General features: G+C 40.3%; 1 protein-coding gene across 1 annotated transcript in view; it reads right to left on the bottom strand.

The window, feature by feature from the left end:
* Positions 1 to 26,010, bottom strand: part of emc2 (ER membrane protein complex subunit 2) — a 49,628-nt gene that overhangs the window by 17,562 nt on the left and 6,056 nt on the right. Inside the window, exons 3-7 of the mRNA XM_086039054.1 lie at positions 25,340 to 25,404; positions 22,225 to 22,310; positions 20,353 to 20,410; positions 8,341 to 8,426; positions 6,376 to 6,435 (exon numbers count right to left, since the gene is read on the bottom strand). Of these exons, the coding sequence (XP_085895180.1) occupies positions 6,376 to 6,435; positions 8,341 to 8,426; positions 20,353 to 20,410; positions 22,225 to 22,310; positions 25,340 to 25,404 (355 nt within the window). The remainder of the gene's footprint in view (positions 1 to 6,375; positions 6,436 to 8,340; positions 8,427 to 20,352; positions 20,411 to 22,224; positions 22,311 to 25,339; positions 25,405 to 26,010) is intronic.

Below are 26,010 nucleotides of genomic sequence, written 5' to 3' on the forward strand. Positions count from 1 at the left end.
ATATAAGGCTTTGATCAAATATTCCGATCACATAATTTTTCACGAAAATCGACCAATCATGATCGGTGCCTGATCGATTGTAGCATCCCTAAAATAAATACAAGCTTACGGAAATTCAGCACAAATGTGGTACTGTATTAGTCTTGGAAGAACACAGAGGTTTAATTCTGTCCATTTGTTTTTCTCCCTGTAGTCAACTACTTTGCTGAGGTGGCAACAAAACCAGCTGGCACACAACACCTGTATTCAGATGGCATCACCTCTCAGTAACAGACTGCCAAGTATTGACCTCGCAACGCTGCTGCTCCCTACCAAACGAGCATCATGTAAACACTTCAATTGGAATAGCCAGGCTGCATCCGGTCTGCGCATGCTCTGTCTTGACGTAAATGCATAGTGACGTTGTAGACGCACTTTAAAATGGCAGCGTCTAACCAGAGCTCGCCTGAAATGCGACATCTTGTTTTAAAGTACTGGTAACTTGTTTTTAATCAAGATATTGCTTTAATAAAAGTGGTGAACCAACTGTGAATACTGTGCTAAATAGATGAATGAACTTAATCTTAATAGATCACGTGAGGTTTACATCGATCTCCGCGTTTCACACGGCTGTTACGCAGCTGATCTGATTAACACGGTGGAGCATGTAAATGGCGGGTCAGAAAAGATCATGTCACATGTAAACAGGTGACCAGAGATCTTCAATCGGAATGATTTCAGATCAAAATGACAAAAAAGTCTCCATGTAAACCCGGCAATGGTGTCATCACACACATAACAATATGCAAACCCCAATTCTAATGAAGTTGTGTAAAATGTAAATTAAAAAATATATTATAATTTGTAAATCCTTTTAAACCTATATTGGACTGGACTAGGCGGCACGGTGGTCGACTGGTTAGCACGTCCGCCTCACAGTTCAGAGGTCGTGGGTTCGATCCCGGCTCCGGCCTCCCTGTGTGGAGTTTGCATGTTCTCCCCGTGCCTGCGTGGGTTTTCTCCGGGCACTCCGGTTTCCTCCCACATTCCAAAAAAACATGCATGGTAAGTTGATTGGATACTCTAAATTGCCCCTAGGTGTGATTGTGAGTGCGGATGTTTGTCTCTGTGTGCCCTGCGATTGGCTGGCAACCAGTTCAGGGTGTCCCCTGCCTACTGCCCAAAGACAGCTGGGATAGGCTCCAGCACGCCCCGCGACCCTTGTGAGGAGAAGCGGTACAGATAATGGATGGATGGATGGATGGACTGGACTACCAAACACAAAAAAACCCACCTGTTTGGGTTTGGGACATTCCACAGGTGAACGGGTTAATTGGAAAGGATCATGATTGGATCGTGATTGGGTAAAAAAGGAGCATACCCTAAAGGCTCTGTTATTCACGAGCAAGAATGGGGCGAGGTTCACGCTACATGATCAAATGGTCCCAACCATTTATGAACAACATTTTTCAACCTGCGATTAAAAGGAATTTACAGTCCATAATATCATCAAAATATTTGAAGTATCTGGACAAATCTCTGCATTTCAGCGACAAGGCCGAAAACTAACAATGAACGTCCACGAACTTCGATCCCTTAGGCGGCACTGCATTAAAAACTGGCATCATTGTGTAAAGGAAATTGCTTGGTGTGCTCAGGAACACTTTAGAAGAACATTGTCAGTTAACACAGTTTTTCGCTCTAAAAATGCAAGCAAAAACTCTACCATGCAAAGCAAAAGCTGTATGTCAACAACACCCAGAAATGTTGTTTTAGGGCTGGCACAAATCGTTTTCGAATCGATTATACATGTACTACTACTTTGAATACTCGAGGAATCAAATGGATTTACTATTAAGTAAATATAGTGTTCAAACGTCAAGTTTGGCAAACTCAAATGTTATGTGTATGTCTGATAGGACTGGGCGATAAATCTATAAACAATATGTATCGCAATAGACAGGTGATTGATATCAATAGAAAATGCCCTCGATAAAATGTTCGACAGAAAAAAAAAATCAGAAAGCTAATCCCGACCGCGGCAATGTACGTGCTGTAGTCCACGCAATACAACTCTTACAATAAGATTATATTTTGCATACTAACCTGATGGAGACCTGGTGCACAAGTACAGAAGTTCCCTGTCTTTGATGTGCTAGAGCTAGTGTGAGCCATGTCCGACCCTCGGCAGTGCAGTCAAGTACAACCAGGCAAGTAAAATATCAATCAAGTAGTCCTCCTAACTCCTAAGACGCTTTGTCAACTGTAATGCAGGCACTGCAAGTGAGTATTCTTTACAGAGTGAGACTTCATTACATTGTATGAACATTGAATGAAGGCAAATGTCAGGGTATTAACAATCCTGCTTTGTAGTAGCATCTCAAATCAACTCAAATAAGCATTTACAGTGCATTGGTGAAGGAGCAACTTTACACAGTTTTTTATTTTAAAAAAATGATCATCAATTATCAGCCATATAGTTGTGTTGTCTTCTTATAAAAGATTAGGTATCATATGTTAAAATAAAATTACCAGCCGTTTTTTCCTCTGGGTCCTTGTTTCAGTAAAAACAAAAACAAAACAAAAAACAGAAAAAAAAAGGAACAGACAGATATGAAACTTACAGTATATCGTGATATACAGTTATATCGCCCAGCCCTACTGTGTGACATTTAGAATCACATTGAAATGTGCAAAATGTGCTTTGCCTTATCACTCAAAAATGGTTAACATCTTACAAATTTTGCCTTGGTATGTAGCTATAACGCAATCCGTCAGGAGTTGGGCTTTGAAATTGGAGGACACGGGTTTGAGTCCCACTAAGGACAAAAATGAGTTAAAAAAAAAGGCAACAACTTGTCAGTCTGCTTGCTGGCTTTTGTCAAAGTGCACTTGAGCAAGGTATCGTCCCTGTAAGTGGGCCAGCACTCTGTACACCTCTTTCACTCTGAATCACTTTGCATGCCTGATCTGGTTCTGTGTGTGTTGTGCAACACAGTATTCATCGAAGTGTGAGTTGAATTCCCTCTTCAAGGACACCAATGATCATAAATACAAAACAGAAAAAAAAATCTCAACATTACTAAGCCATTATGTTTATGCTTTACATTATAGTGTAAAATTGGTTGGAGGTTATACCGCCCACATTTAACTGCCACAACAGCTATTTAAAGCCTGCCATAGTAACTGGCTGAAAGATTAACAGCATAGGAGGGGAAAGGAAGGTGGGAACAGAGAATGAAAGAAATAAACAGGGGGAGGGGGTTTCACAAAAAGGGAGATCAGAGGGCTCAGAAAGTTGGGGGCTGCTTACAATTACCACTTCCTCTCTATAAAGACTTTCAGATGTGCTTGTGCAGTGGCCCTGGCTTGCAAGAGTCTGTTCCATTAGCCCCGACAAGAATCTTGTAACAGGGCCAGACTCTTACCTCTCTTCATTTCTCAAGCCACCTCACCCCACCATCACCAAGCTACTTCTGCATGGCTGCTCTGAACCTCAGCAATACCACAGGTCTTGAGCAAGTCAGTAGCCACAATATGAAAAATAGTTTACAATTATTTTGGGGGTTATAATACAACACTCATCTGCACCCCCCCCCCCATTTTTCATTCATTCAAAAATGTATTTAGATTGTACAGTACTGTGCTTGTGGTTAAAAAATAGTCACTGTACATGATCATTTGAATTGGGTGTATTGCAGTAGGGAGAGATGGAAAACAAGCAGGAACAGGATTGAAGACCCTGACCTAGAGGTTCCTTTCAGTCTATATATTTTCAACGTCACAGAAAAATTCAAAATACTCCCAAAATAAAAACAAATCCAATTAATTTAGCAAAGTTTAAAAAATGAGTTCATTAATAGCTATCAATTTCTAGCAAATCTAAAGTTTAGAATTTAAGAATGCTTAATCGTTATCAATTTTATTAAATGTGTCGTGTTCATTGAATAATGCATAAAAAGCGTACTTTTGGAATGGGATGTACTCATTTACGTTGAGCACTTCAACAGTGAAAATGGCACAGAACGGTGCTTTGTATATTTTAAGGTTCAGGTCAGGGGTATAGGGAAGAAGAGAGTTTATTTCTCCTCCTTACATCTCCATTAACCTTGTTTTTGTTTTTTTTCTGGCTGTGGAAATGTATGTGCCACCACCCATTCCTGAGAATTTCACAGCAAGTGTTCTCTCTTTGTCTGTCTGGAAAAAAAGTAATGATAATGTGATGCTGTCCGAAAGAGGAGGAGGGGAAATGGCGAGTTTTCAAACTCACAATAAAGAAAACAATGAAAAAGAAATTGACACGCCTGAAGATAAGGGGTGGGAGAGAAATTAGAAGTGTTTGGATAAACTGGGAGATAATCCGCTCACCCTTGAATTTCCACTGGCTACTACAGCAATAAAGCCTCCTCTACAAAAGCCTGAAATGTTCAAAAAGTCGACATCTTACCATGCTGAACATTTCTTCTACCACTGTCTTCATACCAGAGCAACCAATACATGCAACCAATACACCATTGAGTGCAAGTGCACACACAGTAAAACTTAAGTCATTTCAAATGGCAATTTTTTGGCTTTGCTTTAAGAAGCACTAAAATTAGTGATAGACTGATATGTGTTTTTCAGGGTCGATACCGATGCCAATACTGATTACTAGCAGTCAAAGAGGCCGATTACAAATGTTTGGCAATATTTACTGGCATTTAAAAAAGTAACTTTGTTGGCATGCCATTAAACGTTTTTGTTAAAACAACGTTTCACATTTTCAACATGTTGAAGGTCTTCTTTTAATTTTTAAACAATAGAGAATCGAGAATTGGTTAAAATATTGAACAAAAGGGTCAGGGTGCTTCCCTGGTCATCAGCATGCCTTAAGCGAAATAAAAAACTAAACAAGTAAATAGCCCCCTAAAGTGTTCTACAGTAAATAGTTTTCCAAAATGTCTAAATAACTGAAATGTTAAACGTTCACTTATTTTCGGTTTAACTTCTAACAAAAACAAAAAGTGCAATGAGTTCCCAGTATCAGCAGCATATCTTATAAAGTTAAAGTGAACATTTTAATAAATACACAAAGTACCCTGAAGTTAACTCTGTTTTAAATTGATCTCTTAAAAGATGGTATCTCATTGAGCGATGAATGCTTGTGAACGGAGCAAATTCATTTTATTTCGTCAGGGTTCATAAAAGGTTGCCATTTTACGAGTCCAGTGTTTATGAAAGTAACCACACAGCTAGTGGTCTAAAGTGTCTTGATCTTGGTGGCATCCTGAAAAATCTATGATGAATAAACTAATCTTTAGAAAGCAGTGATGTGTTGTAATTTGGCAACGAAGCATCACTTTATTGCTGCCCTTGTTATAGATCATGGTCCTGCTGCCGCTTTCATGAATCGAGCAGCAAACGGGTTAGCAGATGCTAGCCGTATGAGAATAATGCCAATTTAAGTAGTGTTGTTCCGATACCAATACTGGTATCGGGTGCTACCGCATTAAAACGCTGGTATCGGATCGGCCAGTACTAACAAATAAAACGCTGATGCCGGGAACGCGGCGCGCATATTTGAGAGCTGCATGCGGAAGGAAAATGCGAGGAGAAGCCTTATCCATTATTAGCGTTATTGGTCATCAGTCTACTTATGTCTAGCTTTGTGAAAAAGGTCGCTATAAGGACATACATCGCCACATTGGAGGCAGTTGCTTGGGGGGGACTTGGATGCTATCGAGAGCCTGCAATTACTTTGGGGGCATGTCGGCTGTATCTTTGTCTCGTAGCAAAGTATGTTGCTTTTGTTTGACACAGTACATCGATCACTAGTTTAATGGTGTAAAACGTCTTTCATGAAATGGTTTGTGTCCAGATAAACTCGACTTTATGATAAGCTTTTCGAGCCCGCCCTAGCTTGCTAGCTGCTAACAAAGAGACTAATTTGTTTGCACATCGCTCAGCAAAATGTTCTATAATGTTCCATCAACGTATATGAAATTTGTATACCTATATACCGAGCTGGGCAGTCCGTCCCTGGGCCGGACCGGATGCCCATTTTTGGGGCGGAGGGGTGGCTGGTGACAAATTTTTAAAAATGGGTGGACCTCCGGTGACTCCCACCCAGAGCTGGGCATCGTCCCTCCGTCTCCGAGTTTCCGTCCTACATATTTAATCTACCCACGTGGTCCCAGTCAGTCGGAGTGGGATTAAATTAAAGTCAAATGTAAAGTCAACACTTGCACTCAAAACAATGCAGTTTCTTTTTTTTTTTTTAGCCTGGTGCAAAGTCTGGTATGATCTTTTTTTGTATTATGGTGGACAGGGTGGGCAGTGCCCCCCAAATCAAGCATAGAGGGCCGTGGTGCAAAAGCTTGTTTTGGCTTTCCAATTGAATCAAGTAAATGTACTTACTCATGTTCATTTATGTAGAGTTCTGACAACTCATGCCATGCTTCTTGATCACCAACAAACCTGTGACACAAAAAGACAACTGACTAAATAATGCGTGACATGCAAGTTAATCCAGCTAAAACTAGTTATGTTTACATGGACATAAATACTCAAAATATCAAGCAAAGTAAAGAAATGCTTAAATTAAACAAAGCCAAGTTATCATTATTGTTCTACTAGTCCGTATAACACCCAATTGTTGAAACAGAGAGGGATTAAAAATGGATAAATCTTTCCTACGGTACCTGGAAAACAAAAACCAAAATGCACATTCACCCACCTACCCATGATTTTTCTTATAAGAGGGACTGTATTTGTGAAATTCTATCCATCTAAAGTGTGTGTGTATATCTATCTATCTATCTATCTATATACAGTGATCCCTTGCTACTTCGCGCTTCAAATTTCGCGTTCTCAGTGCATTGCAGATTTTTCAGAAGCATTCATGAATCAAAAATGAAACAACACAGCCATACCGGCAGCTATATTGCAGAAAGGCGCATTTTTTCAAAGGTATGAGTTGACTCTGAGTCTTTCTACATACTCACAGGCACTCATAAAAGATGCGTGACTAGTTCCCAGCGCGAGATCGACCAACGACAGAACAAGTGGATTTACTTTTTCCGCTTGTGTAGTGTATGTGAGCTGACAGGGTGCGCATCATCGCAGCCACTCGCTAGTCTCGTCCACACTAACAAACTAACAGCACTTTTGAACAAAGTTCTCTTCGCAAACTCATAACGTGATTCAAATGTGCCGTTTGGCAGCTGTGTTTACAAGTTCTGAGCGGAGCGTGGGCGCTCAGCCACTCGGCAAGCACAAACGTGCTCAGCGCAACAATGACGACGAATCAAACAACGTTATGTTTGGAAATTCAGAACGTTAATCAAATGTGCCGTTGAGTTAGTCAGAGTCAAGCCGGATACTTTCTCCTCCGTATTTGTAACGATGTGTTATAAAGTTTTGTAAAAATCGGATAGTACAGTACAACAGCTCTGTTTATAAGTCGTGAGAGCAGCGCACTCCCGGGCCGGCACGGAAGACTTAGACATCGCCAAATAAACTGTGAAAGTGTTTATTAGTTTTGTCTTAGGTTGTCTTAAAACGGCTTACCTCAACTACAATCCCGCATTGCATTTTATCCAAAGGACTTTGTTATTGTGCAAAGAGAAAGTTAAGGCATGATTCCCTCCGGCGGCCGTGCTTCTTCACTTTTAAATGAAGTAGGAGGCAAAATAGGGAACGAAGAAGAAGAAGAAGGAGGGAAAGAAGAAGAAGCGGCCGTTTTTTACTTTCACTTTGCACAACAACGACGACGACGAAGACAAGCGTTTTAAAGTGCAGGATTGGATAAATTGCACTACGGCATTCTAGTTAAGGTAAGTCAATTGTATGATAAAAATTAAAACTTTAACCTAGTTTTTAGCGAAGTTCCCTCGTAATCGTTCGCTGCTTCGGTTAAAGATCAATTCTTCTCATAGCCTGTAGCTTGGTATTTATTCTTCATTTTGCATTTTTAAAGTTAAATTGATTGTGTAACAAGTATTTAGAAGTGTGGGAACCATGTCGGGGGCTTGCAACAGCCTTTACAGAGGCGCAAATCCCAACCAAAATAAAACTGTACAATAAATATCATGTAAAATAATAATAATAACAATCATAATAAGTCCGACGCTACTTGGCGGTTTTTCACCTATCGCGCCGGGTTCTGGTCCCCATTAACTGCAATAAATGAGGAATCACTGTGTATCACTGAATATTGGGGGGCTTGGAACGTATTAGGGCATTGACATGGAAAACACGTCTCTACTTACAAAATTTTCTACTTAAGATATTTCTTCCAGAACCAATTAATTTCGTAAGTAGAGGTACCACTGTATGTACTAAAAGTTGTAAAACTCTTCCAATTGGGTTAAGGAGACTTACTGCTCTAAATACTCATTGAGCTCCCGGATAGCTTCAGGGCTCTTTCCTTGGGCCTTCAAAATAGAGATCTTGCGTTTTCTTGCAGCCTGAAGAGTAGAATGTAAACAGGATTTAGTGTTTGGCTGAGAGAATGTGACTGTGATGGATTGTGTGACTTCCGAATTTCTTTTCACAGCAACTTACAGTATTTATCTCAAAATCAGTTTGGTGCATTACAACAACAGCCACAAAGACAAATGGTAAAAGCCAGACACAATAGATTAGCATTTTAAAATGTATTTATTCCAATAATGGAGTCTTGAAATGAAGAAGCCAACCAAGACATTAGAGGAGATATTGGCAGTGTCCAATAAATGACCTCACAGGCTAAGATAAAGTGGTGAGTCATCACAGAACCATTTGGGGAAAATGGCACACTATCCTAAACCCAAATGCCTGCCTTCCTGCTGGCACAGCATGCATCTAGAACTTCGTTCCTTCCAATTTACATCAGATGAAAAATGTTTTCCGCTTCGTTTTGATGCTGAATTGACCTAAAGGTGGATTAAATTCTCATCAATCTGAATTATAAATTATGACTTCCACTGCTCTGACTTTTCCATCATTACACCCGTGTTACTCTCCTACTCAGGGTAGTGAGTGAAAAACAAATAAACTCCTGTTCCATTCGAAGTGCACTACCCTGCCACAGCTTACGTTATGTCTGGACTGGCACTTGCTTGAGTGGGGCCATCTCTGCTCTACTCATTGCCAAAGCCATTGGGAGCAATGTAATAGTCATGTCAAAAGGAATCGATTTATTAAGCGCAGCCCTGAACGGCTTTGGTCTCCACCAATTTACAAGCCTCAATTCCAATGAAGTTGGGATGGCGTTAAAACATAAAAACAGAAGACAATGATTTTTAGATGTTTTTAAACCTATATTCCATTGAATACACTACAATGTAAGATGCTTCATGTTCAAACAGATATCATTTTTCTTTCCTTTTGCAAATATTCACTCATTTTGAATTTTATGTCTGCCGCACATTGCCAAAAAAATAGGACAGGGTCATGTTTACCACTGTGTGACCTCACCTTTCCTTTTAACAACATTCCATAAGCACTTGGGAACTGTCTTATGTCGTATTTTGAACTTCACAAAATGTCAAAGAATTTCAATGGGAGACAGGTCTCTGAATTGCTGGCAAACCCGTGTACTGGCACTCTTTTAATGCAAAGCCACACTGTTGTAAAACGTGCAGAAATGTGGCTTGTGAAATAAACAGGGACTTCCATGAAAAATATGTTGCCTGGATGGCACCATATGTTGCTCTAAAACCTGTATGTACCCTTCATAGGCACTAACATACCCCCATACCGTCACAGTTGCAGGTGTTTTAGTTTTGCACTGATAATCTGGATTGGTCCTTTTCCTCTTTGACCCTGAGGACACGTCCATGATTTACATCCAAAATTGAAATGAGAACCATCAAGTGTTGGACCTTGCTCCATCCTTGCTCGTGAACTTGGGCTGCCACAAACTATTACTTTGCTTGTCCACTAATCACCAAGAGTAGTCGCGATTAGTCGACTAATCGGATTTTACGTAAATCACGGCATATCGCACTAGCAAGCAAATACTCGTATAATAGTTTACATCTTGAATTCTTTAAGGTATGGACAAATTAACAATAAAGATAATTAAGATTATATTACTTTCAACTTTGATTAAACTATGCAGCTTCTACCAGCATCCCTGACATGTTTATAAATGATATTGCAACTTGAATTGAAGGAGATACTGTGGTCTTAAAAGATTTTGCTGTAATTGTTTAGTGCATTTTAAAACTGAACCAAAACTATATGCAATGCAGTTGCACTAATACAATGAAACTTTTTATAAATACAAAAAGAAATACTTCAAAACATATTTTTCTCTTGGAACCTAGCCTTTTTTTTTTTCTTAAATGTAAAAAGTAGTGAAATCAGAGGCATACAATTAAGAAAATGCACTATGCTAAAGAAAAGTGAAATAAACACTTGTATTGGGTTTTAATTTTGTTTTGAACCTTTTTCCAAAATGTTGTGTTTTTCTTCACGCGTATGCATAATTTAAAAGTAGTAAATTGATGAGCTATGCATCTGAAAGGCAAAACAAAAACAAAAAAATCCTTAGAAGGAACCTTCTTTTTTTTTTGCACTGTAACTTAGTAATGTATATTGAAACTAAACTATGTGTTTTACTGTTATGTGATGCAGATGAGGGCTTGTGGCAAATATGTCATGTTCTGTTTCTTTGGGTGCTTGTTTTTCCCAGTTCAAGAACACATCGCGAGAGAGCGAGTGAGCTCTTAGTGCTTCGATGTCAACCACGGGCATCAAACTGATAAGCTTGATTTCCTTTTAGCATATAATCATTAACTTAGAATTGCAACACACAACTGCAACACATTCCAAAAAGATGGGACAGCATCATGTTCACCACTGTTACATCTTTTCTTTTAACAACATTCACTAAATGTTTGGTAACTGAAGACACTACTTGTTGAAGCTTTGTCGGTGGAAATCTCTCATATTCTTGCTTCATGTGCAGCTTCAGCTGCTCAACAGTCCGGGTTCTCTACCCTACACTCTTCTACTACAAAACGACGCTATTGTAACACGTACAGAATGTGGTTTGGCATTGTCTTGCTGAAATAAGCAGGAGCGTCTATGAAATAGATGTTGCTTGGATGGCAGAATATGTTTCTCCAAAACTTGTATGTACTTTTCAGCATTAATGGTGCCTTCACAGATGTGCAAGTTACCCATGCCATTGGCTCTAACACAGCTCCATACCATCACAGATGATGGCTTTTGAGCTTTGCGTCCATAACAGTCTGGATGGTTCTTTTCCTCTTTGGACCAGAGGACAAGACTTCCGCAATTTCCAAAAATAATGTGAAATGTGGACTCGTCAGACCACAAAACACTTTTCCACTTTGCATCAGTCCATCTTAGATGAGCAAGGGCCCAGAGAAGCCTGCAGCGTTTCTGGGTGTTGTTGTTGGCTTTTGCTTTGCTTAGTAGAGTTTTAAGTTGCACTTACGGATGTAGCGCCGAACCATATTTACTGACATTGGTTTTCTGAAGTGTTCCTAAGCCCATGTGGTGATATCTTTTACACATCGATGTCGGTTTTTGACGCAGTGCCGCCTGGGTAATCAAAGGTCATGGGCATTCAATGTTGGCTTTCGGCCTTGCTGCTTACATGCAGTGATTTTTTCAGATTCGCTGAGCCTTTTGATGATATGATGGGCCGTAGATGATGACATCCCTAAATATCTTGCAATTACAGTATAAGTTGAGGAACATTGTCCTTGATGCGAATGCTGAGGTGTGATAAACCTACAGGAAGAAAGTAAACTCCTTTTAAGAACTGTATTTACCTTTGTACATGAGAAATTTGCTAGGTTGTTGTTGGGGTTAATATTGCACCAAGTACCAGTATCATAGGATGAATTTCAGAGGGCAAAAATGACACGATACAAAAACTCCCTAAATATTGGTACTTCAGGGGCAAGAATTTTTAAATATTTTTTTTTAATTGCGTAACCGCTTCAACTCTATGTCGGACGGTGTGCCACATAGCACATCTGCGTCACCCTGCGTACCACATGTTCAACCTGAGCCTGAAGCTGGGCAGGGTCCCCCAGCTATGGAAAACATCCTGCCTGGTCCCGGTGCCAAAGACCCCCCACTCGAAGGAGCTCAACAGCTTCAGACCAGTGGCGCTGACGTCTCACCTGATGAAGACCCTGGAGAGACTGGTCCTTGTCCACCTGCGCCCCCTGGTGAGCTCCTCAATGGACCCACTCCAGTTCGCATATCAGCCTGGCATCAGTGTGGATGATGCCACCATCTACCTCCTCCACACTTCACTCTCCCACCTGGAGAAGGCGGGGAGCACTGTGAGGATCATGTTCTTTGATTTCTCCAGTGCTTTCAACACCATCCAGCCCACCCTACTGGGAGACAAGCTGGAGCGGGCGGGGGTGGCGCACCACCTCACCACATGGATCCAGGACTACCTCACAAACCGGCCACAGTATGTGAGGACACAGGACTGTGTGTCTGACGTGCTCCTCTGCAGCACAGGGGCCCCACAGGGAACTGTCTTGGCTCCCTTCCTGTTCACCCTCTACACCTCGGACTTCAACTACAACACCCCTACCTGTCACCTGCAGAAGTTCTCTGACAACTCTGCGATTGTCGGCCTCATCACAGGCGGAGATGATCGGGAGTACAGAGAACTTACTCAGGGTTTTGTGGACTGCTGCCAGCAGAACCGCCTCCTGATCAATGCGGAGAAATCCAAAGAAATGGTGGTGGATTTCGGTAGGCGCCAGCACTCTTCACCTGCACCAGTGAATATCCGGGGAACAGATGTTGAGAGAGTCTCAACTTACAAGTACCTGGGTGTTCATCTGAACAATAAACTGGACTGGTCCGACAACACAGATGCCCTCTATAGGAAGAGTCAGAGCAGACTCTTCCTGCTCAGAAGACTGAGGTCTTTTGGGGTTCAGGGGACACTCCTCAGGAACTTTTATGACTCGGTGGTTGCATCGGTCATCTTCCAGGGAGTGGTCACCTGGGCAGGCGGCGTCTCAGCCCGGGACAAGAAGCGGCTGGACAAACTGGTCAGGAGGGCCGGCTCTGTCCTGGGCTGCTCCCTGGACTCTGTGGACTCGGTGGGGGACAGGAGGATGTTGGCCAAGCTGTCATCAATGCTGGGCAACCCAGACCACCCCCTCCAGGGCACCCTAACAGCACTCCACAGCACCTTCAGTGACAGACTGTTACACCCTCGCTGTGCAAAGGAGAGATTCCGCCGTTCCTTCTTGCCTGCTGCTGTCAGACTCTTTAACAAGAACATTGTGTAGTCTCTACAAACTGGCGGACATTAGTGCAATTGTGCAGTCCTGCACCTGAGCTCATATCGTGCAATACCCAATATTCCCCACTACTGTAATACCGTGCAATACTCAACATTCCCCACTACTGTTAGTCTAGTTTTATTTTTATCCAATGCTGTTCCTTACATTTCACTACAGCACTGCAGCACTGTCACTTACTTAGAGTATTTTTTCCTCTGTACTATGTACAGGCCGAAATGAGTGTTCCTCATATTTTTTATGTAGATGTAGGTTGGTGTGTATATACATGTGTATATACACATGTTACTGCGTATATCTACATAGGTTTGATTCTAAATGTTTGCCGTCAATGTTATACATTAATGGCCACATTATGCCACCGCCCCTGTGTGACCTATACCTTTGCTACTGTAACAATGAAAATTTCCCCACTGTGGGATCAATAAAGGCATTCTTATCTTATCTTATCTTATCTTAAATCCTTCTCATGTAAATAAAGAAATATCTGAGTCTGGATATTTACACTGGCATTCTAAAAAGGACTGTGTGTGCAAATCTAAAGCTGCTTGATCACCCCCCATTCACTGACATGCACGCTATAGCTACGTACCCGCTCGGAGCATGTACTTATTCACTTATAAATGATAAATACTATTTAATACTGTTGTAAAACACTATACATACGGCTGAGCTGGTTGGGTCTCCAACTATCAAGCAATCACTATCTTAGAACACGGAGACATATTTATTGTGTGTGTGAAAGCGAGTGGATCACTCAGATTACTTGTGCAATCTAACAGGTGCACTGGGTACGGAAAGTATTCAGACCCCTTGAAATTTTTCATTTTTCTGTCATTTCAGCTATTTGCCGAAATCTAAAAAATTAATTTTATTTCTCATTAATGTACACTCAGCACTCCATCTTGACAGAAAATAAACAGAAATGTAGAAATGCAAATTTATGAAAAAAGAAAAACTGAAATATCATATGGTCATAAGTATTCAGACCCTTTGCAGCGACATTCATATTTAACTCACATGCTGGCCATTTACTCTGACCCTCCTTGAGATGGTTCTGCTCCTTTATTGGAGTCCAGCTGTGTTTAAAGGGGAAGTCACCCCAAACATATTTTGTTCCAGAGTGTGTTCTATGCAAGCGCAATAGTCTAAACACAGCATTGTGATTGATATTGCGTTTGTTGAATATGTGAAATCCACCCGTTTTTAGCTAGCTCAAAGGGCAGCCATTTTGTCACTTCTGTCGACTGAACATGACATCGAAGTTGCTCAAGGCTCAGACAATGACCAATCATAGCTCAGCTTCATCAAACGGGTGAGCCGTGATTGGTCGTTATCTAAGCCCCGAGCAACTTCGATTGTCATCTTCAGTCAACAGAAGTGACAAAATGGCCGGCCCCTGAGATGGCTAAAAGTGGGTGTATTTTGCTGCTTAATTTATATTCCACAAACGCAATATTAATCAGAATGCCATAGTTCAACTAGTGGGCCCGCGTAGAACATATTCTGGAAAAAAAATGTGTTTTGGGTTGACTTCCTTTTTAATTAAACTGAATGGATTTGATTAGGAAAGGTCTATACAGTAAGTATTCAATCTTAAAAGTCTAAATTCACGTTAAAATATTTTGGATAAAAATACGATATTACATTAAAATAAAAAGGATAAGATGCTGTACTTAGCTTTACTGCTGAGAGGTGGATGGAGAAGGAGTGGAGGGCCAAAAAGGAAAAGATACTGCCGGCGCGCAAACAGACACAAGCGAGACACTCTGCGCATGCTCAACCTCAAGGAATGCTGGTCTTTGTAGTACAGGAAGTGCTTGTATGCGGAAGTGTGGTGTTTGGCGCGCAACCACCGCAAATGCACACTTTTGGAGCGAGGAGGAAAGCGTCTCTTTTATTCCTTTGGTGAGTGACCTGAATATCAAGTGTTTTTCTGACAGTTGAAAGTAACAAGCGGAAATGACGTCCATTTGAGTAATGAGGCTGTGCGTCGCCGTACACAGTGGATTAATAAATTAATAAAATGCTGGAGCAACACTGTCCGCTCAATCATGTAAACGTGTTATTCAGAATGTTTCAGAAATGCGATTTCTGACCTTAATCCGAATATTGACTGCATGTAAATGTAGTCACTATAGTGCTGGGGACAAAATGGCGGAGGAGGCACGGACGTCGTAAAGTCGAAACGTCACATTGTAATTTGAGGAGTTCCTGTATAAGACCTTACAGCTCACAGTGCATGTCAGACAAAATGAGAATCGTGAGGTCAACAGAATTGTGGCAAGGCACAGATCTGGCCAAGGTTACAAAATAATTTCTGCAGCACTCAAGGTTCTCAAGAGCACAGTGGCCTCCATAATTATCAAATGGAAGAGGTTTGGGACGATCACAACTCTTCCTAGACCTGGCCGTCCAGCATGCACTGAATCTTTATTTGAAGATAATCGCAAATCCAAATTGCAATATCTATCTGAAAAATTGCAATACAATGTTTATATAATGGCGTGACTCCTTATCAGAAACACTGATAAGTACATTCTTTGAGTATATTCAAAGACAGTAGGACATTCCAAATTCACACAGAAATAAATCCAAAGCTTTAAACGTTAACTACCGTTATCTAAACAATCTGTGCTGTCTAACAATCAACAAAAGCTGATATACAAGACAAAAGATGGGGGTGAAATCACTGGTTCATGGTCACTTATGTTCCAATTCATTATCAAATCATGAGGCTTCGATTCTCCATTCTGCAAATTTTCCCAGTATTAGTGGTTGGGATGTCAAACGTTAAATATTGAAAGAGAGGTTACACTGCCCAAATTCTGAAATAATAAACAACAAATCTTTTGGTACCTAAATTTTTTTTTTTCAGTAATGTATAAACATAAAATTATCAGTAGTGTGTACAAATGTTTAAAAATGCATTTTTTATGTTATGAAATGTATTCTAATTACTCTCTTTATAGTATTTTTTTTCTTAATACAAATAAAATGAATTTGAAGTTGTTTCACTGCTTTTTTACTGACAGTATAGTTTTCTGTCAGGGTATCGTTACAGTACCCTTATTGAGGTATTTTATGAAGGTATAGTATCGAATTCAAAATGTTGGTATTGTGAAAAAACTCGCTGTGGCCGATGAAAGATGAAAAGTAATGGAATTGAGAAGAGTTTAAAAAATATTTGGATACCGTCTTGGTAAAAAGAAACAAAAAACCTTGAGCAATTTTTGTTGATTCAACAATTTTGGTTAATGGGTACCACATCTCCACAGCCTGTAATTACAACAGCTCACTTTCCAATCTCTGCTTTGCATGCTGGCATGCTTTGCAAGTCTTCCTTGTGGTCACCAATTTTCCATCATTTCTCAGGCCCATCCCCAGCTGACTGCTGAACCTGCAGGAGAAATTTCTTGTGATAGTCCTTGCCTCAAGATAGTTGACTAAATGACAGGGGTGTTCCGATCAGGGTTTAAGCTGCCATCCATGAGTGCAATCGGCTGATACCAATACCGATCACATTCGGTGCAAAATGTTTACATTTTGGGGCTACATCCATAGATCTTTTTAAATAATCAATTAATTTATGTTTTTTAATCAATTGATTAATCATATTTTTTTAATTAAATTTATATCCCTTTACTATTCAAAAACAGGACAGAAAACCGCAGAGGGATGAATGAGACAAATTCCACACACTGACAGACGTCAGAAAAGCGCTATGTGAAACTTATGCATTATTATTATTAGTGCATTAATGCTGGTATGTCATCACTTAGCTAGTGGTTTGATTTACTTACAGCTCTGGTCTCTCTATTAGGTTTAACTCATTCAGTGCCAAAAACGGGTTTTTTTGTCTTTTCACAGTCCAGCCATTCAATCCCAGGAACTTATTTATATTCTTTCAAATTTTTTCAAACGTTAGGGTAAAAGAGTTTCTGAAAATGTCTGGCAGGTAATTGTGGTAATTGCGCCAGTTTTAAGGTTCAATTGCCCTGCCAATCCACTTTTGTACTGGCCAAAGTTCACAAGGTAGTGTTCTGAGAAATGACGATTGCAGACAAACAGCTGCTGGATGGTCTGTCGCCGGTGAGGCCGGAGCCTCGGTCGAGGTGGCTGCTCCTAGTGCCTCTTTCCCGGATAGACTTATCGGGCATCCCGCCTCGAGGTGGACTTATAAAAAATTGGAAAGAGCAGAGCGCCAAACAGGGAGGCCACTCGGAGTGTGCCTTCATTGGACATGCATGTGCGGGCGAGCGCACGAAGATGAACAGAGCAGCGGAGTTCCAGTCAGGGAGGCCAGCGCCTCGGCCAAGGTGGCCACTCATAGCGCCTCTTTCCAGGATATGCTTTTTGGGCACCCTGCTGGCTTCTCAGAGAAAGTGGGCATGTGTTTAGTCTCCAGGAGCGGTACGGGGTGGCTCACTCAATCTTAAGGCCGAAATACACCAATTCGACATCAGACGTCGGTAAACGTCAGGGCGTCTGATTGTGGTGTTTGATTGATGAAGCGAACACCTTCGTAAGATCAGACCCCGTCAGGACGCATCTGGTGAGTGTTTCAGTATGTTGAATCGGTGTCGGGACAATTGGTCACTCTGATTGGCTGTTAGCTAGCGAATCAGCATGGAGCACAAATGGGGAGGGGCAAATGCGGATGAAACAGTGAGCATGCCTTTGCTGCCTTAATCTTATAAGTACTATACTGTGTCAAGAGCGTGAGGGTTTGCTTCGCGTGGGAGTTCATCGTGAACAAAAGATATAGCTGAATAAATTGTTTACGTTTTCATAATCCGCCCCTGGCCAATAGCTTTCCGGTTAGCTTTTTCTAAAAATAAGGAATAGTGACTACCGCCGTCAATGGTATGGAGGAGTATTACATCTCACGCTGTGCAGAAGGTACTTTAATGGTCAGCGTCGCTGTCTGTCATTGCGATGTATTTTTTTCCAGCGTGACACAGTCAGTCGGTCTGAAGCCACGGGGTGGTAAGCGTCGGTCACAGTTGGCTGTCGGATTGGTCTATCTAGGCCTTTACACGTATAAGATTGAGAACCCAATAATTTTCTTGGACTGGGTGGAGCTGGTACTTAGAGAGCAGAATTGCTAAGAGATGGGTCAATGGAAGAAAACACCCGGGGATAGTTTTGGTGAGGAATTAGCATTTTAACATAGCTAAAAGCTCAAAAAAGTTAATTGTGCACGACATAGACAACTTGTACTGAGAAAAAGAAGAAGAGTGCTTCAAGTAACATTTAGGAATAGTTAGCATTTTACCTACCAGTTTTCATGACAGAGTAATCGATGGAATATTAAATCGATTCCAAAAATATTAATTAGTGACAGCCCTACATGACATGAACAAGAGGAAGAAATCTGATGTGATGTGATGTCATACCGCTCTGCTACACTGACAATACGTGAATAAATACAGAAATACAAGACTTATTGTTGCGAATGCTACAGTGACCAAACTGGTGCAAGTCCAGACAGCGTCCCCCGCCCATTAGGAAAAACTTTGCTGCAATCTAAGGTTTTCAACTGATGAGCAGAACGCAACAATGCTAGATGATAATGCTAGCTCCTAGCAGCGACCTTCCCACAAAAGGCAAAGGCAATGCATGTGCATTGAAAATACGTCATAGCTTGCTCAATTTCCCGATTTTTTTCAATAGGTATTCCAAATGGTTGTTCAATTACAATATTTTTTGATCTTCTCTCAGCTTCACAATTGGTTTGTCCCCCACCATAGACAACTCTCGGGGTTTCATGTTGTTTACACCTCTGAATAGTATAAATGTATTTTTCAGAGAAAAAAAATCACATCTGAAAGTGAGTGTAAGCATTCAGCAATATTGTTTGACTACTTATTCAATTTAATCAGACATACCTTTGCAACAAGACACCCATCTGCCACATTACAATACTTTTGTACAAATGAAAAAATGGATGGGTTCAAATCAAAGGTTCTATGTTCTAATTTGTGTGTCACATCCAAACGAAATAAAATAAAAATTAAAATAATAGCTACAAAATGTGGAATGTGTCTCATTCATCTCTCTGTCAAACCCAAAATGCTTTTCTTTACAGATTCACCTTGGCTCCCATCGCTTGCACTTCAAAGGTCATCATCAAATGTTCTATTTACACTTTACCAAGACTAAAAGACTAACATACAGTGGCTAGCGAGAATATTCGGCTACCTTGAACTTTTGTGCCACATTTCAGTTTTCAAAAAAATAAATAAAATTGGAATTTTATCAGGAACAATTGTGAAGTGAAACAAAATACATCTGATATTTTGAACAAACAAACATTAACAAAATAAAAAATAAAAATGGGGCATGCAAAATGATTCAGGCCCCCCTGAGTTAATATTTTGCCAAATACACCAGACAGATGTAAGGCACGTTAAATGAGGTAAACAGGCACAAATGATATGCGTTCGGCCAATTTAGCACCAGCTAATGCTAACATTAGCGCACGTCCATCAGTAGCAGCAGGACTTACCAATACATGAACACTACACATTAAATGGCAATGTCACTCCACCTCTCATGAACACACACTGGAAAGGGCACAAAAAAAAAACTCTCTTCAAACACAAAGACAAAGTAAATCTCTTAACAACGCTACACTCTTGAATTGCTTAACAGCCTACTTGTTGTGCCTGGGGTCACTCTGGAACCCCACCCCGAAAATATCACGATGGATTTGCCATCTATTGGTCTAGAAATGTTGCAAATTGTCTGAAAATTATCATCCCTGCTTGTTGGAAGGTAAACCTCTGTCTCAGTCTCCGGTCTTTTGCAGACTGCAACAGGTTAGCTTCCAAAATTACCCTGTATTTTGGCTACACCCAAGTCCACGTTCACAGAAATTTTAATCTGTACGGTACAGTACTTAAAAGTAACACACACAAAAGGTCAAGTCTTACTGCATTGTTTCCCAACCTCATAGCCAAGGCACCCATTTTACATTAGGAAAAGAAAAAAAAAAAAAGAAAAAAGAAAAATCTCCCGCAACAACACTGATGCTCTCTCGCTGCATCGTAAGCTGCCACGCCACCCTGGTTGGGAATCACTGTCTTACCGTATTTGTGGGGTCGTCTTGAAGAATGGCATCATAGTGCTTGTTGGCCTCATCGTACCTTCATAAAGAGAGCAAATAAAATCTCAGTTTTCACACAATCCTTTTCCAATCTTGTAAAATTAGGTGGTGGGGTTTTCAAACGGTTTGGGAGAATCAAGTTTCTGTATACATGTTTCTATGATTACAATAAGGCTATACAGTAATCAGTGGCGATCTTAAGGATGAAATAAACACTCATTTAAGTGTAGGTTTCTGGTTGCACAGCCAACCTTATAAGTCTTGTATCATTTCACAATGAGTCATGAAATCCATGCAAACAAACCCCTCTGTTTCGAATATTCTATTCGTTTGAGTGTACCCAGTTTGATTCACCTTTAAACAAGATCATATTGCTACATTACAATGTGCTTAGATCTGCAGCCAAGTGTTGATTTGGTTGTCTGTATCTTGGTCAGTAACACCAGCCTACATGTGTGTTGCGTACCCAAAACTGGTGGCTGAAGCAAACAAGGTTTCTTAAGAGCAACACTTTTGAGTTTTAAACATCAAATTATACTCAAGTGAAAAGCAGTAAAGAAACTAACATAAGATGTATGGTACATGTGTATTATACATGTCATGCTACATCAGGAACATGGCAACAACGTCAATGATGTTTTTAAATCTAAACCACTGATATTTTAGCTGTCAGAGGCAGCGTCCAGTCAGTAATCAGACACTGGCTACGTTCACATGGACAAAATGTCTTTAATCCGACCAGAGTTCTGATTAAAATTACGATCTGATGCACTGTTTTCATGGACAATAAAACTATTGATACTATTAGGACTTGCATGTTCATGCATCACACTTTTGATCGGAACAAATTATTCGCGCCTGCCATGTCTTTCGCTCGCTCTGCTTCTCCTAGCTTCTGGGAATAACTGAAACACATATACTGACAGACATGCGCGGTACACACGATTTGTTTCGAAATTTCTAAATGTTTTCATGCGTGCCAATCGGACTAGCGGTCGACATAAACCACCCTTCTCATTCGTAATAAAATCTTGATCGAAATGAGCTGGATCGGGTCAGAATATACCGAATGGGGTGCATACATGTAGCATTTTTATTCTGATCAGGCTTTTAATCCAAATAAATGTGCCCATGTAAACATACAGACTGTCCTAGCACACACTATAGAAGACAGAAGTAACTCTTTCCATTAGCACCGAACAGCCCCGTGTCCAGAATGGCTGCCTCTGTCACACTCACTTTATTACTCAACCACATTTTCGAATATTTCAGATGGCACAAGGATGCGAGCCGCTGATTTGGCGGGGTGGGAGGGTGCTTTGGAATTCTTGTTAGAATCTTTCTTTAAGTGTCCCCTTTTTTATACCAATTAACTACGGTGTTCAGGTTACTACATCTGACAAAAGACTGAAGTCAAATTTCTTTTAAGTTTTGTAAATAAAATAAAAACCACTGAGGGAAGGGGAAACACGTGAGGTGACGTAAACACTTACTGGGCCAAGACACACTCATTTGTACCAGCACCAAAACCGGACAGGAAAGACAAAAACAGAAATTGAGGGACCCCGAGAATAACAGTGGGATCTAACCACTTCCTTCCCGGGAATCCCAAACTCCGACTCAAGGGCTATCCAAAGTCAAAGCTTTCTCCATGTTACCCAATTCAGTAAATGAATGCTGAGTGATCCAACATAAATACACCCAACCCTCAAACCTTTCTGAACATATACAGACTCAGACTATTGTTTCAAATTCTCTAAACGGTTTCTGATTTCAAGCCTCTTGAAGTACAATTCAAAAAAGTGATGTTGTCTCCCCACTTCTCCGCTCCAGATTTTGGTGCTCCATGCTTACCTTTCCAAAGCTTCCAGCCTCATGCCCGATAATCGCTTCACTCTGTGGCTATCTGGAAACTGCTTCCTCAGTTCCTGTAGACAGGTCTGCAAGGATGTGGGCAGACGAGAGACAACAATTATAGCTGGCTGTATCTACTAAACTATTTTATGCTCCATTCACGCGCGCAAAAGAAAAAAGTGCAATTTGGAGATTTTGACCTATTTTGCTTTCATAAGACACTGTTCAAGCCAAACCACCCAAAATATATCTTCGCATTTATTTTTTACCCAGGTTTCCCACTGGGGTGAGCTTGCGATCCCTTGTAACTGTTTGCCTAATCTGTAAAAATCATAACAGGGTTTCATTTCAGCAGGAAGCCTTTTGAAGACCCTTTTTAATTAAATTTAAGAGCTGTATCATGACATAAAACCACAACAATGCAGTAAGGACATTACAGTACATATATTCCAATTGGATGCAGTATTCACATGAACTAGAGGAAAAAGAAAACATTGTGACCTTACAAAAGCAAGAGAAGCCTGTCCTCTGTGAGTCATCTGCCAGTTTGTTAACTGACAATAAATTAGTTCTATGTCCACTTTTTGCAAAAGTAGATTTAACCATGACAGTGCATTCTAAAATCATTTGGTTATATGTCACAAATAGCTTAACCCCAAGTTTTAAGATTTATATATATTTATTTGAAGGAGCTTTAGTTTGACATCAGGTTTATAGGACTTGTGACCTTCAGTCAAGATGGCCGGCGAGCGGAGGTCAAAATGAGGTAACTATTGCAGATTTAGTAACAACAAAGAGTCCTGTCAAGATGGTTCATGATTGTACTCTTGAGGATTTTGAGAGGGACCTACGATTAACACATGATTCTGTGGAGTGACTGCATTTCGCAGAACAGGAATTGCATATTCTCAACTGCACTCAAGCAATTTATGTTCAAACAACCTGATAGAGGGGTAATAGAGCACAACTAGTGTAATAAGCCTGGGAACAGATTTACTGAAGAGGTCAATAGTCTTTATAGATCCTTTAAAAAGCCTACAGACATGTTGAATAGTACGGAGCCCCCGGGGTGCCAGGGTAGGAGGAAAAAAAAACATTATTTTAGAATCTGTTCTCTCATTTACTAATCTGTCCCCACAGTTTTACGAATCTCTCCCCTCAATTTACAAGTATATACCTCTCAGTCCCACAGACGCAATGGCATTGTCCCACATTGTTTTTGTTTCACCATACTGTGTTTTTTTTTTTTTTTTTTTTTTTTTAACTTTCTTTGGCTGTGTGTCTGCTTTTTCTGTGCATGCGTGTGGCATAGTAAGTACGTTCTCGACACCAACTGGAAGTCGCCGCCACGCAGCGGCCAAAATGTTCACTTCAGCTTATCACAGCGAAATGGAAGGAGCAAAATGTTTCTTCAAATGCATGCACACAAACAAAGAACAAACACATATGTTGTCACATAAAATTATTATTTGTCCTTAAAAGAAAAAGTCAACCCCCAAATTTTCTTTGCAATATGTTCTATGCGTCTCCACTAGGCTAAACAAGGCATTCTGATTAATGTTGCATTTGTGGAATATGAGTTACAGCAGTAAAATCCACCCGTTTTTGTCCATCTCAGGGGGCGGCCATTTTACCACTTGCCCTCAACTGAAAATGACATCACAGCTGCTCAAGACTCAGGTAACAGCCAATCATGGCTCAGCTTCAAAAAACAGGTGAGCCTGTCTCATTTTACTCTGCCACGTGTTGTGTAAATATTTGTTGAAGTCAGGGATGGCGCTTGGTCATGAAACCTCTTAGCCAATGCGGCTAAACAGAATAAAAATCTCTTAGCCATAGGTGAGTGTAGCACCAATGACATCACGTTTATGTTTTACCACTGTCATTTTATGTGCACCGCACATATTTGCACATAGCAGAGACATTGTAGCCCCAAGAAAAAACACAAAAACACTTCAGGGATTTTTTTTTTCAGGTTGTAAGCATAGCTTGATGGCCAATTGCACATTGTAGTGGTAGAAACATGCCAAGTTACCATCAGTAAGGAATCTGTTCCTTGATGGCTTGACTGTGTTTCAGGACCGCCCCAAAAATGGGGATAACTGGAAGGGTGAAAAAGAGCTTTACGGTTCACTACTAAATTGTTAGCCAATTTTTGCACATTTTCAAAACTTGTGTTCTAAAATAATGTATTTAGAAAAAAACTTAAATTTATTTACAGGGTCTTTAATGTTTAACTGCTTGTTTGGAAAGATTAATTAGAGCGATTTTTGGTCAGCATTTTTTCAACACATTTAAGTGTAATGATTATTGCATTTTACTTTATTTGCCAAGCAATGTTGTGTTAATACGGTATCCAATCATATGTGTAACTGGCCAGGAAGAATATTGTGGGATTATGTGCATACGGCATTTGTAATTTGTAGCCATGGCTTTTGGCGCAGGTCTTGCATGGACAATTTTGATGGAAGAATTTGCCCTTGCTGGAGTGGCGAATATGGAAAATATTTATCACGCCACTCCCCATTTCAACTCATCATTGGCAACATGGCAAACGGAGAGCGTGAACCCTGGAAGTAAAGATTTTCTCATTTCTATTTAGATTTTTTTGTCTAAGTGGTACATTTCAATGCAAATGTTCAATATACATGAGAATTTAAAGATAATTGCTCTTGTACTTTTGCTCAAACATCACCATTCAGTGGCATAAAAAAAAAAATAGTAATGATACTATCATTATGATCGTGATAGTTTCAGGGAAAATGTATCACCCCAAAAACATGTTTATCATGACAGGCCTAGCAATATTAACTAATCAAGGCTAACTACAAATGTGAAATGACATTTCATGATGGCAAATAAACCCTCAAAGAAAAAGGTTTACCTCTATTAATTAGGGTCACGCACTTACTCATGTGCTACAACCTCTTACTCCAACACTACTAATGATTTTTTCCGAACGAAAAAATCATTACGAAAGTAATATCATTTGGCAAAATAAAAACTGTATTTACACATTTGGCCAAGATGATGCTGTGAGTGGGAATGGCTGTGACAGAAAGAATGATTGCTTTTGAAAATCCTGGTTGTGTAAGGGAATATCATAAAATCTTACCAGAGCCAAGTCATCTCGACTGCAGTCCAACGCTGCAATCATCACCTGCTCATAAATAATCCAAACTGGGCAGAAGAGAGACAAACAAAAGAGGCTGTGTTAAAACTTTAGCACTTTCCCTCTTGGTGCAACATTGCAATGTTTTAATTATGTATGTGAATTGTGCAATTTACAAAAAACAAAAAATAAGACTGCTAAACACAAATGTTAAACATCTTTTTACCTTTACAGTACATACACACACACAAACACACCCCCACGCACGCGCGCACACCCGCACACACACACACACACGTACAACCACACACACACACACTTATGATACAAATCAGAATATTACAAGCATTTTTCCCAACATTTGACAGTTAGGTGCAAAAGTATAATATATAACGGAAATATATGAATTTATTTTTAAGCACTACCACAACAATTTAAAAGTGGTAGTCAACCCAAACATTTTTTTTTAAGAATTTGCTCAATGCATGCATCCTGGCAGCCCACCAAGCTTATATTGCACTGGGGGAAACCCTGAAATCTCTCTGGGTTCTTCACTAGGGATGGGCGATTGATATCGTCATCAATATCATCATAAATCTTGCTTTCTGTGCAATTTTACATTATGGAATATTAATACTGCCTCGAAAAGCAAAATGAGTCACAAACTATGAGTA

The sequence above is a fragment of the Filicampus tigris genome, chromosome 8 (genome assembly GCF_054856515.1).
Source record: "Filicampus tigris isolate MCC_2025a chromosome 8, RoL_Ftig_1.0, whole genome shotgun sequence".
In the NCBI taxonomy this organism is placed as follows: Eukaryota; Metazoa; Chordata; class Actinopteri; order Syngnathiformes; family Syngnathidae; genus Filicampus; species Filicampus tigris.